The sequence below is a fragment of the Macaca thibetana genome, chromosome 19, assembly GCF_024542745.1.
Source record: "Macaca thibetana thibetana isolate TM-01 chromosome 19, ASM2454274v1, whole genome shotgun sequence".
Taxonomy (NCBI): domain Eukaryota; kingdom Metazoa; phylum Chordata; class Mammalia; order Primates; family Cercopithecidae; genus Macaca; species Macaca thibetana.
The window spans coordinates 9,640,921-9,658,318 of NC_065596.1; the positions used below are offsets into that span (position 1 = coordinate 9,640,921).

At 41.4% G+C, this 17,398-nt stretch overlaps 2 protein-coding genes across 2 annotated transcripts; both read left to right on the top strand.

The window, feature by feature from the left end:
• The first annotated feature begins 219 nt into the window (after window positions 1-219).
• On the top strand, window positions 220-1,050 carry LOC126943355 (putative olfactory receptor 7A2). The gene is made up of 2 exons (XM_050771971.1): window positions 220-567; window positions 853-1,050. The coding sequence occupies exons 1-2, from the start codon at window positions 220-222 to the stop codon at window positions 1,048-1,050; spliced, it is 546 nt and encodes a 181-aa protein (XP_050627928.1).
• A 2,490-nt stretch (window positions 1,051-3,540) lies between these two features.
• Window positions 3,541-13,223, top strand: LOC126942442 (olfactory receptor 7A10). The gene is made up of 2 exons (XM_050769965.1): window positions 3,541-3,963; window positions 11,798-13,223. Exon 2 carries the CDS (start codon window positions 11,811-11,813, stop codon window positions 12,738-12,740), a length of 930 nt encoding a protein of 309 aa, XP_050625922.1. The 5' UTR covers window positions 3,541-3,963; window positions 11,798-11,810; the 3' UTR covers window positions 12,741-13,223.
• The last annotated feature ends 4,175 nt before the right edge of the window (window positions 13,224-17,398 follow it).

Below are 17,398 nucleotides of genomic sequence, written 5' to 3' on the forward strand. Positions count from 1 at the left end.
GGTGGGTTGGCAATGCATGTTTTTCTCATGTTCTCTTCTTTCTTGTGTGTGTGGGGGTTTTTTTGTTGTTTTTTTGTTTTGTTTTGTTTTGTTTTTTGTTTTTGTAGAAACATCAACCAGGTGAAAGCAGGGAATGAGACACGAATTTCAGAATTTCTTCTTCTAGGATTTTCAGAAAAACAAGAATTGCAGCCATTCCTCTTTGGGCTATTCCTGTCCATGCACCTGGTCACCGTGCTTGGGAACCTGCTCATCATCCTGGCCACAATCTCAGACTCCCACCTCCACACCCCCATGTACTTCTTCCTCTCCAACCTGTCCTTCGTAGACATCTGTTTTGCCTCCACCACGGTCCCAAAGATGTTGGTGAACATCCAGACACAGAGCAAAGTCATCACCTATGCAGGCTGCATCACCCAGATGTGCTTTTTTGTACTCTTTATAGTGTTGGATAGCTTACTCCTGACCGTGATGGCCTATGACCGGTTTGTGGCCATCTGTCACCCCCTATACTACACGGTCATCATGAACCCTCAGCTCTGTGGACTGCTGATTCTGATGTCCTGGATCACGAGTGTCCTAAACTCCATGTTACAAAGCTTAATGACGTTGCAGTTGTCCTTCTGCGCAGACTTGGAAATCCCTCACTTTTTCTGTGAACTTAATGAGATGATCCACCTTGCCTGTTCTGACACCTTTGTGAACAACATGGTGATGTATTTTGCAGCTGTGCTGCTGGACGGTGGTCCTCTTATTGGGATCCTTTATTCTTACTGTAGGATAGTTTCCTCCATACGTGCAATCTCGTCATCTCAGGGGAAGTACAAGGCATTTTCCACCTGTGCATCTCACCTCTTGGTTGTCTCCATATTTTATGGTACGGGGCTAGGAGTGTACCTTAGCTCTACTATGACCCAAAACTCACACTCAACTACTGTCACCTCGGTGATGTACACTGTGGTCACCCCCATGCTCAACCCCTTCATTTACAGTCTGAGGAATAAAGACATAAAGGGGGCTCTGACACAATTCTTCAGAGGGAAACAATAAAAGAGCCATTTTTCAGCCAGGTGCGGTGGCTCACCCCGTAATCCCAGCACTTTGGGAGGTGGAGGCGGGCAGATTGTGAGGTCAGGAGTTCGAGACCAGCCTGACCAACATGGTGAAACCCCATCTCTACCAAAAATACAAAAATTAGCCGGGCGTGGTGGCATGTGCCTGTAGTCCCAGCTACTCAGGAGGCTGAGGCAGGAGAATCACTGGAACCCAGGAGGTGAGGTTGCAGTGAGCTGAGATCATGCCACTGCACTCCAGCCTGGGAGACAGAGTAAAACTCTGTCTCAAAATTAAAAAAAAAAAAAAAAAAAAAAAAAAAAAAAATTTAAAAACAGCCATTTTTAAAGAAGGGTCTGTGATTCCAGAGTTCTAAGCCCCAGACCCAGAAACTGTGATTTATTAGTCAGATTGTGAAAATAGAAGTGGCTCCTTCCGTTAATTTTTTAGGATTTCCATTCGTATGATCTTAACTGCTTTGTAAAATGTATGCCTTTTCTTTAAAAGTTTTCAGCTCTCAAACAGCCAACAGTTTTTTTGTCCTTTGTCATTTTCCTACTTTTGCAAAGCTCTTTCCAGTCTAGGGTCAGAAACAAGGTGGAGATTCCTATCGGACTCATGGAGTAATGAGTTGTGTTAGACCAGATAACCAAGAATGGCCACTCTAAGGCCATTAATATAATTTTACTGTGGATGCCTAGCTGAGACCACAGGTTTTCACTTTTCCATTTGGCATTTCTTTCTCTGTCACTGTCTTAACTGGTCCTCCTCACAATGTAAACTTTAATATACTAGTGTGTTTTATAGCTACTCCTGGAATTTTATTCTCTTCCTTAGGATCCTGTCCTTCTATTCTGCTTGGTATCTACCGTACCCACTATATTCTCTGGTTAAAAACAAGGAAGACAAAAAGTGCTTATAGAATAGATGTTCCAAGTGTAATCTAAACAGAAAGACAAGTTAGCAAACATGAATTGACTTCATCTGGCCTTAGCCTCAGAGACGACCTTAAATATGACAGAATAAAACTTTCAGTCACATATAGAATTACTGTGGAACATTTGAAGCATAGAAGCTTGGTGTCCATGTGTAATGAAGTTCGTTCATCTGAGAGATTTGGTGTCATGGTCCATATAATTTTATCGCATTAGCTTCCTCATTTTACTTAAAATTTTCCAGTACTGCCTGTAAATATCACTCCTTCTGTTGTACTAACAAATATCTTCCTCTTTAAATATTGTGTCATAATTGGGAGAAAATTTTTGCAATCTACTCATCTGACAAAGGGCTAATATCCAGAACCTACAAAGAACTCAAACAAATTTACAAGAAAAAAAACAACCCCATCAAAAAGTAGGCAAAGGATATGAACAGACACTTCTCAAAAGAAGACATTCATACAGCCAACAAACACATGAAAAAATATTCATCATCACTCACCATCAGAGAAATGCAAATCAAAACCACAATGAGATACCATCTCACACCATTTAGAATGGCCATCATTAAAAAGTCAGGAAACAACAGGTGCTGGAGAGGATGTGGAGAAATAGGAACACTTTACACTGTTGGTGGGACTGTAAACTAGTTCAACCATTGTGGAAGACAGTGTGGCGATTCCTCAAGGATCTAGAACTAGAAATACCATTTGACCCAGCCATCCCATTACTGGGTATATACCCAAAGGATTATAAATCATGCTGCTATAAAGACACACACACACGTATGTTTACTGTGGCTCTATTCACAATAGCAAAGACTTGGAATCAACCCAAATGCCCATCAGTGACAGACTGGATTAAGAAAATGTGGCACATATACACCATGGAATACTATGCAGCCATAAAAAAGGATGAGTTCGTGTCCTTTGAAGGGACATGGATGCAGTAAGAAACCATCATTCTCAGCAAACTATCGCAAGAACAGAAAACCAAACACCGCATGTTCTCACTCATAGGTGGGAATTGAACAATGAGATCACTTGGACACAGGAAGGGGAACATCACACACCGGGGCCTGTTGGGGAGTGGGGGGAGGGGGGACGGATAGCATTAGGAGATATACCTAATGTAAATGACGAGTTAATGGACGCGGCACACCAGCATGACACATGTATACATATGTAACAAACCTGCACGTTGTGCACATGTATCCTAGAACTTAAAGTATAATAAAAAAAAATTAAAAACAAAAAAAAATTCGCAATAGCAAAGACTTGAAAAAAGTCTTGAAAAAATTACTTTTTTAAAAAATTGATGAGATCACCCTTATAAGGTGATAATCTAAGTGTAACTTGCATGAAAAGATGTAAATATATCTCTGACAATTATCAAATGTTTTATAAATGAAGGATTAAGTGACAGCTCTTAACCTGTGTTCCTATCACAAGTCAATGCTTTGGAGACTCAAGGGGCTTAGTCAAGAAAGATTCCTCAGTTTAAACTTCGGAGGAAACTTTCCATCAGGGTTGGAATGAAGGGAGAGGAGGTTAGACCTTTGGAAGGCAGACAAATCCATGGAGAAGGAATAATAAAGACTCGATTCACCTGATGTTTAATCTGGTGTCTTGGGAACTGAGTATGCAAGAAAAAAAATTCATTCCATGAAGAGCAATGTCCCACAGGGACTTGATGTGATCAGGGGTTGAATAACAAGAAGAAATGTCTCCAATGAGCAGGCATAAGAAGCTGTAAATTTCTCCTCCGCAGGTGTCCCTCAGCATATGCAACCTTGGGCTGGATAGGACATCCTTGTTTCTTTCAGAGTCTACATCTGCTGGCTCAGGGGTACTGATTCTTTCCTTTCTCCTACTGTCTTGTCTTGGGACATAGCCTCAGTCTCCACCATCAACCATCCAGGGAGGAATTTGCACTTCTAGATTGAGACCTTCATTTCAGAAAACCCAACAAGGTGAGTCCAACAGGCACTGTAGGAAAGGATCAGGGAGATTGCAAGCTGTGAGCATAGACCCGAGATCTTGAAAGAGCCAATCCTGGCGACACCAGAGTAAAGAGGCTGCTGTGGGTATTTGCTTGGTGAACGAATTGATTTGTATCTTTATTTACAATGCTAAGAAGGGAAGTGCATGTTGAACTCAGCAATGGAGAGTGATAGATGACAATCAAGTAAGGATAATAAAAGCCCAATTAGAAGAGAAAATGTGGGGTCTAAAGTAGTTCCAGTGAAAGCAGAACATCTGCCCAAGAATCACTGCAATTAAGTGGGAAAGAGAAGTAGGGTATTAGTTATGGGGGATATGAACGGAAGTGAGGGCATTTTTTCTTTTTTCTTTTTTTAACACAGAGTCTCACTGTGTCGCCCAGGCTGGAGTGCAGTGGCGAAATCTCGGCTCACTGCAACCTCTGTCTCCCAGGTTCAAGCAATTCTCCTGCCTCAACCTTCCAAGTAGCTGGGATTACAGGTGCATGCCACCACGCCCAGCTAAATTTTGTATTTTTAGTAGAGACAGGGTTTCGCCATGTTGGCCAGGCTGGTCTCAATCTCTTGACCTCGTGATCCACTCACCTCGGCCTCCCAAAGTGCTGGGATTACAGGCATGAGCCACCTGGCCCCGCCAATTTTTCATTTTTAAGAAGGATATATTTAAGTTTGTTACCATATTGATGAGAAAGATCCAGACCAATAAATATTTTCCAACTACTACCTGGCAACAGCAGTTTATGAAACATACAGTTTTCAGCCTCTTTTCTTATGCTAGGTATTCAAATGAATTAAAAATTTATTTAATAGTTGAAAACTGGTATATTAATGGCCTTTACGTTGCAATTTTTCCTTACTAGTAAGACTGACTATACCTGTGTTCGTTAGACATTTATCACTCTATTGGAAATTGTCTATGAAAATTCTTGGCTTTTGTATGATGCATTCAAAGTGATTTCATTCATGTTTTTTACTGCTTTCTTTAACATATAAGCATTGGAGTTTTTGCCAATTTTGGCATTTGTCATTTAGTTCTTTTACGTGAGTTATTACATAAAGAATGTTCTTATGTGTACTTTTTTAGCTCTTTTATGTTCTTTTATATAAGTTTCAATGTACTTGAGAGGACTGGGTGCAAGTTTAAAAAGCTTGTATACCCAAATCCATCCATTGGCCACATTGCATCCCCCTAACTGCCTTATAAATGTAGAAAGTTATTCTGCATCTTTCGGCTAAATAAATCACCTCCTATACATAAACTTCCAACTTCTTTTCACATCTCTGTCATTCCTTATCGTGCCTTTTAGCTTTTTGTATTCAATCTATATCTAGAAGTTGCATCACCTTTATTTCTTATAAACAGATTTGAATCCTTATATATTTAAAGGTCACATTTATCTGTCATAAACATGTTTGAATCCTTACATCTTTTTTTGCTTTGTTTTGTTTTGTTTTGTTTTTTTGAGATGGAGTCCTGCTCTGTCACCTAGGCTGGAGTGCAGTGGTGCAATCTCGGCTCACTGCAAGCTCCGCCTCCCGGGTTCACGCCATTCTCCTGCCTCAGCCTCCCGAGTAGCTGGGACTACAGGCGCCCGCCACCACACCCAGCTGATTTTTTTGTATTTTTAGTAGAGACGGGGTTTCACCGTGTTAGCCAGGATGGTCTCGATCTCCTGACCTCGTGATCCACTCGCCTCGGCCTCCCAAAGTGCTGGAATTACAGGCATGAGCGTCCGGCCCCTTACATCTTTATATAAGATCAAATTATAACCTTAGATACTGCTTCCTTTTCATTTTTTTTTTTTTCTTTTGAGATGGAGTCTCACTCTGTCACCCAGGCTGGAGTGCAGTGGCGCGATCTCAACTCACTGCAACCTTCACCTCCCGGGTTCAAGTAACTCTCCTGCCTCAGCCTCCCGAGTAGCTGGGATTACAGGTGCCAACCACCATGCCCAGATAATTTTAAAAGGCTTCCTGTCATATTCTTTAGTTTCTATGACTGGCAGTTTAATCTTACATTTGTAACCCATTTTGATGTTATTAAATTATTAATATTTTATATGATTATATTAAATTTTTTTCAGATTTTCATTCTATATTGCTTTATACAGTTGTTTTGAAACCTCTGTGCTTAACCTAATTGCATGTTAACTGCCATTCCTTGTTGTATAAGTTCGTTTCTTTTAAAACTTCTCTTTCTATATTGTGCACACTTTTGTACTCATACAGCACTTATACAAATGCATAGACAGAATCCTATGCATATCACAAATATGCTATATTTTAGTGCAGTTGTTTTTAGCTTGTCTTCTCCTTTCCTTTCGTATCCTATAAATGCTATAAAAACATTTTGGAATTTTTTTTTTTATTTAAGACGGAGTCTCGCTCTTGTCGCCCAGGCTGGAGTGCGATGGCGCAATCTCGGCTCACTGCAACCTCCGCCTCCTGGGTTCAAGTGATTCTCCGCCTCAGCCTCCCAAAGTAGCTGGGATTACAGGCCCATGCCAGCATGCCAGGCTAATTTTGGTATTTTTAGTAGAGACGGGGTTCCACCACGTTGGCCAGGTTGGTCTCAAACTCCTGACCTCATGATCTGCTCACCTCGGCCTCCCACATTTTGGAATCTTTATGTTAAAATTGTCGTTCTCACTTGAGTGGGCAGCATGATTTTGTCCCCCTGGGGACACTGAGCAATGACATATCTGGCTTTCACCCTGTGAAAGGTCAGTAGACAACAGGGACAGACCCTACCACAATAAATAATCTGGCTGAGAATTTAAGTAGCGCTGAGATTGAGAAACCAAGTGAATGAATATCTGAGTATTTTTAGTATTTATAGCTGTATCCAGGTGTATCACTTCACATTTATGCCAGCAAAATTGGAGAGTTTCCCTTTTCTCCCTGTTTATAAGTTCCAACCCTACTCAATGTGGTAGCTCCTTAAGTTTTTTCCCAGGCTGATAGGTGTGACAGAGATTTCTTATTGCCTTAAACTATTGTTTGGTTTAAGCAAAATTCATATATAATATATCATCACCATTTTCACTTTTTTGTTTTTTTGTTTTTTTTTTGAAACGGAGTCTTGAGTCTTGTTCTGTTGCCCAGGCTGGAGTGCAGTGGCATGATCTTGGCTCACTGCAACCTCTGCCTCCCAGGTTCAAGCAGTTCTCCTGCCTCAGCCTCCACGTAGCTGGGATTACAGGCACATACCACCGCTCTCGGCAATTTTTTTTTTAAATTTTTAGTAGAGATGGAGTTTCACCATGTTGGCCAGGCTGGTTTTGAACTCCTGACCTCAAGTGAATCTGCCCACATCGTCCTCCCAAAGTGCTGGGATTGCAGGCGTGAGCCACCATGTCCAGCCCTCACTTGTTGATTATTATATGTCCATTTTTCTACAATTATCAGCATTTCCATTAATTTTTACAGAATATTGTTTCTCTGTTTACTTTTAGAATATTTTCAACCATTAAAGGTTTTAAATCTTATCTAGATAAACATGTCTCTCTTACTTCTGTTTCCTGCCTTAGTTAAGAGGGTTTGCCCACACAAGCCTTTTATGTGTAGTTTTCCATCTTTTTTTTTTTTGAGACAGGGTCTTGCTCTGTCACCAGGCTGGAATGAAGCGGCACGATCTCGGCTCTCTGCAACATCTGCCTCCCAGGTTCAAGCGATTCTCGTGCCTCAGCCTCCCGAGTAGCTGGGATTACAGGCACGCGCCACCATGCCCAACTAATTTTTGTGTTTTTAGTAGAGACGGGGTTTCTCCATGCTGGCCAGGATGGTCTCCATCTCCTGACCTCATGATTCACCCACCTCGGCCTCCCAAAGTGCTGGGATTACAGGCGTGAGCCACCACGCCTGGCCTTATATGTAGTTTTCTAGATAGTCGCCAAAAATAGATTGTTTGCTTTTACACTGACATCTTTAAACCCTCTAATTCTTTACATGATATGAACGAGGAGACAAATATCATTTTCTTCCAGGTATACAGCTATTTATGCCAGGTTTTACCCAACAATCCAAACATTTTCAACCTAATTGAAATAAAACTTTGTCACATATTCAATGTCTACATGGACTGAGATTTGTTCCCTGAAACATTTAATAAATGGAGAGGATCTACTATGCACCAGAACATTCTAGATATATTATGTATTGTATAATTTTATATCTAGGTCTTTGCCAATTCAATAATTAATCTGTTTTGATGTTACTAAGTAATTGATATTTTGTATCTTGTTTAAATGAAGTTTTGACATTCCTTTCCATTATGTTTAGTGCAATTGTTTGAAATCACACTATACATATATGTGTATGTGTATGTGTGTGTGTGTGTATACACATAGAGAGACAGATGGAGTCTTGCTCTGTCCCCAGGCCAGAGATTTATTGCCTTAAACTGTTGCTTAGTTGAAGCAAAATTAATATGTAATATATCACCACCATTTTCACTTGGTGTTTTTTTTTTGAAATGGAGTCTTGAGTCTTGTTCTGTTGCCCAGGCTGGAATGCAGTGGCATGATCAGTGGTGCAATTCTGGCTCACTGCAACCTCCACCTCCTGGGTTCAAGCAATTCTCCTGCCTCAGCCTCCCAAGTAGCTAGGATTACAGGTGCGCGCCACCACGCCCGGCTAATTTTTGTATTTTTAGTAGAGACGGGGTTTCACCATGTTGACCAGGCTGGTCTCAATCTCCTGACCTCGGGATCCACCAGCCTCGGCCTCCCAAAGTGTTGGGATTACAGGTGTGAGCCACTGCACCTGGCCCTGGAATCACTACATTTAACCTGACTTTATTCCTCTGGCATTCTTTGTATTTCATAACCTCTCCTTGCTTTAATTTTTTTCCATATAATGCACATATATTTACATACTTTTGTGAAAATGTGAAAGTACACAGAGCACGTGTAGTTTCTGTTCATTTGGATCTTGCATTACAACAGTGAAGGCACAGTACAATATAATAAATGTGTGCATGACAGTGTCTTCTGGGAGAAATCATATCCCGAATTTTATTCAGTGAAAAAGGACAGAATTATTATGGTGCATGCTCGATTTTATCGTGTGGCCTGGGAACGCCTTTGCATGTTAGAGGAAGATCAGCACAAGGACTAGAGTGTGCTCATTGGATTCAGCCAATGAGCAATTATATAAATTATTAAGTATAAATTATTGGGTTGGTTCCAAGTCATCAATGATAGACTGGATAAAGAAAATGTGGCCAATTAATTCTCCTTTCTCTATGTTTATTGGGCAGATTTTTACAAAATATTTCTTTAAAAATAAGGCAGAAAATGGCCATACCAAAATATAGCCTCATGGCTACATGTGCATGGAAGATTTCCAAACTGGAATTTCTGTGTATCATTTGTATATGCTCTTGGGGAAAAATAATTTGATATTGAAATCTGCCTGGTATCCTTTTTTTTTTTTTGAGATGGAGTCTCGCTCTGTCACCCAGGCTGGAGTCCAGTGGCGCGATCTCGACTCACTACAACCTCCGCCTCCCAGGTTCAAGCAATTCTCCTGCCTCAGCCTCCCAAGTAGCTGGGATTACAGGTGCGCACCACCACGCCCGGCTAATTTTTGTATTTTTAGTAGAGACAGGGTTTCACCATGTTGGTCAGGCTGGTCTCAAACTCCTGACCTCAGGTGATCTGCCTGCCTCAGCCTCCCAAAGTGCTGGGATTACAGGCTTGAGCCACAGTGCCTGGTCTCCATTCCTTTCTAATAGTGAGACTAGGGGTGAGAAGAGCATAGGAGTAACACAGCCCGAGGAGGCCACGATGTGATGCACATGTGTATGCAGTGTGTATATGTGTGTGTGTGTGTGTGTGTGTGTCTGCACGCACCTCTAGGGTGAGAGGAATTTTCAGAAGAAAAGAACCTGGGACCAATATATTCCAAAAGGCAACTCGTAACTAAAAGACCAGAACTTGGCCAGTCAAGGTGGCTTATGCCCGTAATAACAATTACGGGCATAAGCCCATAATTAAGATGACAATTAAGGTCAATTAAGGACAATTAAGCCCATAATTAAGATGACAATTTGAGGTCATGTAGATGTTAATTAGCTAGATTTCACTGTTCCACAATGTATTTATAGTTCAACACATCATGTTTTAAGTTCTTTGAGAAATCACCAAACGGGTTTCCACAGGGGTTGAACTAATCACATTCCCACCTTTTCTCCACAACGTCAGCAGTGTGTGTTATTTTTTTGACTTTTCAATTAGAGCCATTCTGACTGGTGTAAGATGGTATCTCACTGTGGTTTTAATTCGCATTTCTATCATGATTAGGGATGTTGAGCATTTTTTAATATGCTTCTTGGCCGCATGTATGTGTTTTCCTGAAGTGTCTGCTCGTGTCCTTTGCCCACTTTTTAATGGGGTTGTTTGTTTTCTGCTTGTTAATCGTTTACGTTCGTTATAGATTCTGATATGAGACTCTTGGCAATTTCTCAAAGAACTTAAAACACAACAACCATTTGACCTACCAATCCCATTACTGGGTATATACCCAAAGAAATATAAATTATTCTGCCATAAAGACACACCCAAACTTACATTCATCACAGCACTGTTCACAATTACAGAGACATAGAATCAACCTAGATGCCCATCAACAGTAGACTGGAGGCCGGGCACAGTGGCTCAAGCCTGTAATCCCAGCACTTTGGGAGGCCAAGGCGGGTGGATCACGAGGTCAGGAGATCAAGACCATCCTGGCTAACATGGTGAAACCCTGTCTCTACTAAAAAAAATACAAAAAATTAGCTGGGCCTGGTGGCGGGTGCCTGTAGTCCCAGCTACTTGGGAGGCTGAGGCAGGAGAATAGCATAAACCCGGGAGGCGGAGCTTGCAGTGAGCTGAGATCCAGACACTGCACTCCAGCCTGGGCGACAGAGTGAGACTCCATCTAAAAAAAAAAAACAAAAAAAAACAGTAGACTGGGTAAAGAAAATATGGTACATATATACCATGGAATACTATGAAGCCATAATAAAGAACAAGATAATGTCCTTTGTAGCAACATGGATGCAGCTAAAAGCCATTATTCTAAGCAAACTAAAGCAGGAACAAGAAATCATATTTCTCACTTCTAAATGAGAGTTAAACATTGAGTACATAGGAACACAAAAAAGAGAATAGGCCAGGCGCGTAATCCTAGCACTTTGGGAGGCTGAGGCGGGCAGATCACTTGAGGTCAGGAGTTCAAGACCAGCCTGGCCAACATGGCAAAACCCCGTCTCTACTAAAAATGCAAAAATTAGATTGGCGTGGTGGTACCCACCTGTAATCCCAGTTACTCAGGAGGCTGAGGCACAAGAATCACGTGAACCAGGAGGCAGAGATTGCAGTGAGCCAAGATCACACCACTGCACTCCAGCTTGGGTAACAGCACAAGACTGCATCTCAAAAAAAAAAAGAGACAATAGATACTGGAACCTACTTGAGGGTGGAAGATGGGAGGAGGGCAAGGATCAAAAATCTATCAAGTACTATGCTTATTACTAGGTATTGAAATAACCTGTACACTAAATCCCCATGACACGCAATTTACCTGTGTAACAAACCTGCACATGTAATCCTGAAACGAAATAAAATTTTTAAAAACACATCATGTTATATGTGATAAATACATATAATTTTATCTGCTAACTTAAAAATAATTTTTTAATAAAAAGATATTAACTTCTTGACTGTGGAATATAAATGATAACATTTCTGATAGTTTTGGAATGCATGTCTGTTTCATGTTCTCTCTCTCTCTCTCTCTCTCTTTCTCTCTCTGGTAGTCACATCAACAAAATGAAATTGTGGAATAATACAATAATTTTAGAATTTCTTCTCCTGGGAATTTCAGAGGAACCAGAATTGCAGCCCTTCCTCTCTGGGCTGTTCCTCTCCATGTACCTGGTCACCATCCTCGGGAACCTGCTCATCATCCTGGCCACAATCTCAGACTCCCACCTCCACACCCCCATGTACTTCTTCCTCTCCAACCTGTCCTTAGTAGACATGTGTTTTGTCTCTACCACTGTCCCGAAGATGCTGGTGAACATCCAGACACACAGCAAAGTCATCACCTATGCAGGCTGCATCATCCAGATGTACTTTTTCTTACTCTTTGTAGGGCTGGATAACTTCCTCCTGACTGTGATGGCCTATGACCGGTATGTGGCCATCTGTCACCCTCTGCACTACATGGTCATCATGAACCCAAGGCTCTGTGGACTACTGGTTCTGGCGTCCTGGATCATGGGTGTCCTTAATTCCCTGTTACAAAGCTTAATGGTGTTGTCACTGCCCTTTTGTACACACATGGAAATCCCCCATTTTTTCTGTGAAATTAATCAGGTCATCCACCTTGCCTGTTCTGACACCTTTGTTAATGACATGGTGATGTATTTTGCAGTAGCACTGCTGGGCGGTGGTCCCCTCACTGGGATCCTTTACTCTTACTCTAAGATCGTTTCCTCCATATGTGCAATCTCATCAGCTCGGGGGAAATACAAGGCATTTTCCACCTGTGCATCTCACCTCTCAGTTGTCTCCTTATTTTATGGTACATGCTTAGGGGTGTACCTTAGTTCTGCTGCAGCCCACAACTCACACACAAGTGCAACAGCCTCAGTGATGTACACTGTGATCACCCCCATGCTGAACCCCTTTATCTACAGTCTGAAGAATAAAGACATAAAGGGGGCTATGAAAAGATTCTTCAGAGGGAAGCAATAGAAAGGTTATTTTTCAAGAAGGGCCTGTGACTTCAGAGCTCTAAGCCCCAGAGCCAGAAATGGTGATTTGTTAATAAGATTGTGGAAGGAGGACTTGCCTCTTCCATTTATTTCCTGGAGTTTAAACTTCATTCCTCAACTACTTTATAGAATTTACACTATTCTTCTTAGAGTCAGAGATGATCTTAAATATGATGGAATACAATTTTCAATCATACATTAAATAACTATTGAATATTTGGTTTTGATGATGCACATCTAATCATTGAAGTAGAGGAGCCTGGTGTCCACATGTCACTAGATTTGTTCATCTCAGTGAAGGATTGAGTGCCATGTTCTGTACAATGTCCTTGGATCACTCTGCTACTTCTGCCTAATGGTTTCCAGTGCTACCTACAAATATGACTCCTTCCATTGTCCTAACTAACATCTCTTCCTTAAAAATGTCATAAGCATCAAAGTGTTGATAAGTGAACAATACATGTATTTACTTTATCTTTGGTTGTTTTCTCTCTTTTATACTCTAAACACTCTTCAACTCTCATGATCAAAGGATGACTCACACAAGAGCTCGAACTTCTACCCAGTGTTGCCTCTGGGAATAGACACTTGTGATTGAAGGTCATAGTTCTTTCCTTCAAAGACATATGTGTTGTTCCATGAAAGGACTATATATTCAAAGCAGTTCCCAAGTGCAGAAGGATCTGAGAGGCCAAAGGACAACACAGACAAGCCAGTTTGTTGGTTAGGGTAATTTCCCAGGGAAACTTACAGACAGAAGCATGGTCTTAGGTGGCCGCAGGACAAGTGGATCTCCACACCTCCACCACCCAGACCCAGGGCTTGTATCTTGGAGGGAACATTATATGTGCTCTGGAAGGAATGTGTAAGCAGCTACAAGCATCATAGACTATGATGTATGGAAGAACACCAAGGGTTGTTTTGGAGGAAAGGCAAAAATTACTGTGGACACATTTCTATAAAAAGAGTAATCCATCAACTAGACATTTTTGGAGGCTTTTCTGGACTCAGGGTTACTCAAAAGTAACCTGGTGGATTAGCATGTGAAAAAAAGTCAGTGTTTTCCGAACATATTTACTTTCAACCTCTCCTAGCTACCTGAAGACAATCTAATAGGCAGTCTCATTTTAATACAGTTATCTGAAATAAATATGAATAACCAGGTAATCATGAACGTTTCCTTCAAATAACAGAACAAAGGTCCAGAACCAAGAAACAGCAGATTATTCTGAATCTCTTTAGTTCCATTTACATTGATTATTGTATCAGTAAGCTACTGCTGCATAACAAGTCATCCTAATAGTAAATGGTTTAATGTCATGCTTTTTGTTAATCACATAGGAGGCCTGTGGAGAAGTCTTAACTTTGGGAATTTGGGATATATGAATTTTGGAAGGGACAAAAATATTCAGTCCATAGGGCTACCCAAATCAAGTTCTTGAACTTTGGACAGCAAGGACAATTTGAGAGAGGAAGCTCAAGAAAAGAGATGGAATCTCAATTTTTTTTTTTTTTTTTTTTTTTTGAGACAGAGTCTTGCTGTGTCGCCCTGGCTGGAGTGCAGTGGCGCAATCTTGGCTCACTGCAAGCTCCACCTCCCGAGTTCATGCCATTCTCCTGCCTCAGCCTCCCAAGTAGCTGGGACTACAGGCGCCTGGCACCATGCCCAGCTAATTTTTTTGTATTTTTAGTGTATGAAACAAACAGTCATGCAACATACAACCCATGCCCACTTTGGAGTGGAGACTTTAACATTGAAATGTATTACAAGTAGACCCTATCCCTCAAAAGGTCTTTCCAGAACAGAAAGGCATGCAAGTGAGCAGCCTGTATAAACCAGCCAGAGCCAGTCCATAGTCAATGATACTGTTATCAGGAGAAAGTTGCCCAAATCAGTCACTTGTCCAATCAAAGCTGTAGTTATGGCTGCTGGGGGTCAGTTAGCATTCCAAAAAATGTTTGCCCAGACCAATGTCATGCAGTCTTTCCACTATGTTTTCATCTAGTAGTGTTACAGTTTCGGGTCTTATATTTAAGTCTTTAATCCATTTTGAGTGAATTTTGCATACGGTGTGAAATAGATCCAATTTCATTCTTAGACATGCAGATATCAAATTTTCCCAATGGCATTTATTAAAGAGACTGACCTAACATAAATCCTGTTGGTCGTGGACATAAATCCTGTTGGTCGTGGTGTACAATATGGTTTGACTCTGTGTCCCTACCCAAATCTCATCTCCAATTGTAATCCCCGTGTGTCAAGGAAGGGACCTGGTGGGAGGTGATTGTATCACGGGGGCCGATTTCCCTGCTGTTCTTGCCATAGTGAGTGAGTTCTCGCGAGATCTGGCTGTTTGATAAGTGTCTAGCATGCCCCCCCTTCTCTCTCTCTCTCTCTCTCTTGCTCTCGCTCGCTATCTCTCTTTCTTTCCTGCTGCCTTGTGAAGATGTGCCTTGCTTCCCCTTTAGGCCTCTGCAGTCATGAGGACCTGTGAGGCAATTAAACCCTTTTTGTTTATAAATTACCCAGTATCAGGTAGAGTCTTTATAGCAGTATGAAAATGGACTAATACAGTGTATAATTATTTTTGTACATTGTGGATTGAATTTGTTAATTTTGTTGAGAATTTCTGCATCTGTGTTCATGGGGGATATTGGTTTGCAGATTTCCTTTCTTATAAATGTTTTCTGGTTTGGACACTAGGATAGCTTTTTCTTTTCTTTTTTTTTTTTTTTTTTTTTTTTTTTTTTTTTGATGGAGTCTTGCTCTGTCACCCAAGCTGGAGTACTGGAGTGCAGTGGTGCAACCTTGGTTCACTGCAGCCTCCGCCTCCCAGGTTTAAACGATTCTCCCGCTTCAGCCTTCCAAGTAGCTGGGACTACAGGCATGCACCACTATGTCCGGCTAATTTTTTGTATTTTCAGTAGAAACGGGGTTTCACCATGTTGGCAAGACTGGTCTTGAACTCCTGACCTCAAGTGATCCACCTGTCTCGGCCTCAGGTAGAAAGAAATTATTTAGGCAGATAGTGAGGGCAAGAGTCCTCAGAAGAGCTTCCATTTTAACAAAAAGCAACCCAAGAAATTATTTTTTTTCTAACAAAGAGCAGCCTGAAAAGTCAAGCTGCAAACATAGGTAAGCAAGCTGGAAGTTTGCACGGGGGGATGCCGGCAGCTGCGCCAATATAAAAGGGTTACCTCGGGGCCAGTCATATCCAACATGGAAGCTCTGTCTACTCTTTTCTTTTTTTACCACATGTACAGTAAAGAAACAGGCAACATGGCACAGCTCAGGCAGAGACCTGCTTGCATAATAAAAGATTAGAGTATGGTAGATAGTCTGACAGTCCTTTTAATCGGTGAATTACGGTAACAGAAATGAAGCCTTATTTAACTTTTCTTTAAATTTTAGTGTCCTCTGTGATTATCAGCTCCCTATGTCTGAATCTACCCTCTAAGTTGGGGGTCAGCAAACTACTGCCCACAGGCCAAATCCTACCCACAGCCTGCTTTTGTAAAAAGGCTTTAATGGAGCACAGTAAGTTTGGTGAGTTGAATGTTGGCCCTGCTAAAGGATCAGCTCACATCCTCACCCCCAGTACCAATGAATGTACCTTTTTTGGACAAAGGGTCTTTACAGATGCAATTAGGTATGTTGAGGTGAGATCATCCCGGATTATCCAGGTGGACCTTAAATTCAGTGACAAGTGTCTTTATAAGCGACATGCACAGCAGAAAACACACACAGGTGCAGAGGAAAACAAATGACAGAGAGAGAGAGAGAGAGATTGGAACGATGCAGCTGCAAGGTCGGGAACACCTGGAACCACTAGAACATGGAAATGTTGAGGAACAGAATGACCCTTAGAGACTCTGGAGGAAGCCTGGCACTTCTTGCACCTTGATTTTGGACTTCTGGACTCCAGAACTATAAGAGAATAAAAATTCCTATTGTTTTCAGCTACCCAGTTTGTGGTTATATGTGGCAGCAGCCACAGGAGGCTAATACACACCACCATGCCCATTTGTGTCAGTATTGCATACACCTGCGTTCACAGCACTGGCAGAGTTAAGTATTGTGACAGAGAACATAGGACCCAAAAAGCCTGACATATGTACCATTGAGCCCTTTACAAAAATGTTTGCCAGTGCATGCTCTTAGTCACTGTCAGGTACTGATTATTTTTTATCCAAATTCCTTCCCATTGGAAAGAAATGCTCCGAATAACATACATAGGAATATAGCCCAAAAAAGTAGATCATGTGGATTAAAAGATATGAACGTGTTTAGCCCAGGTGAAGAAACTGAAAAACTGAACTTGGAGAACTTGAGACAAGAAAACTCTAACTCTGGAGCCAAAATGAGCCTTTTTTACTCTCTACCAAGGGAAATGGTCCATTAATTTTTCTCCAGAATCTGTCTCCAGCATCCAAAACAGAAGCCAGGATAAAGCCGCATTTAAGAGCTCATTTCGGGCCGGGTGCGGTGGCTCAAGCCTGTAATCCCAGCACTTTGGGAGGCCGAGGTGGGAGGATCATGAGGTCAGGAGATCAAGACCATCCTGGCTAACACGATGAAACTCCGTCTCTACTTAAAAAAAAAAAAAAAAAAAAAAAAAAAAAAAAAAAAACAAAAAA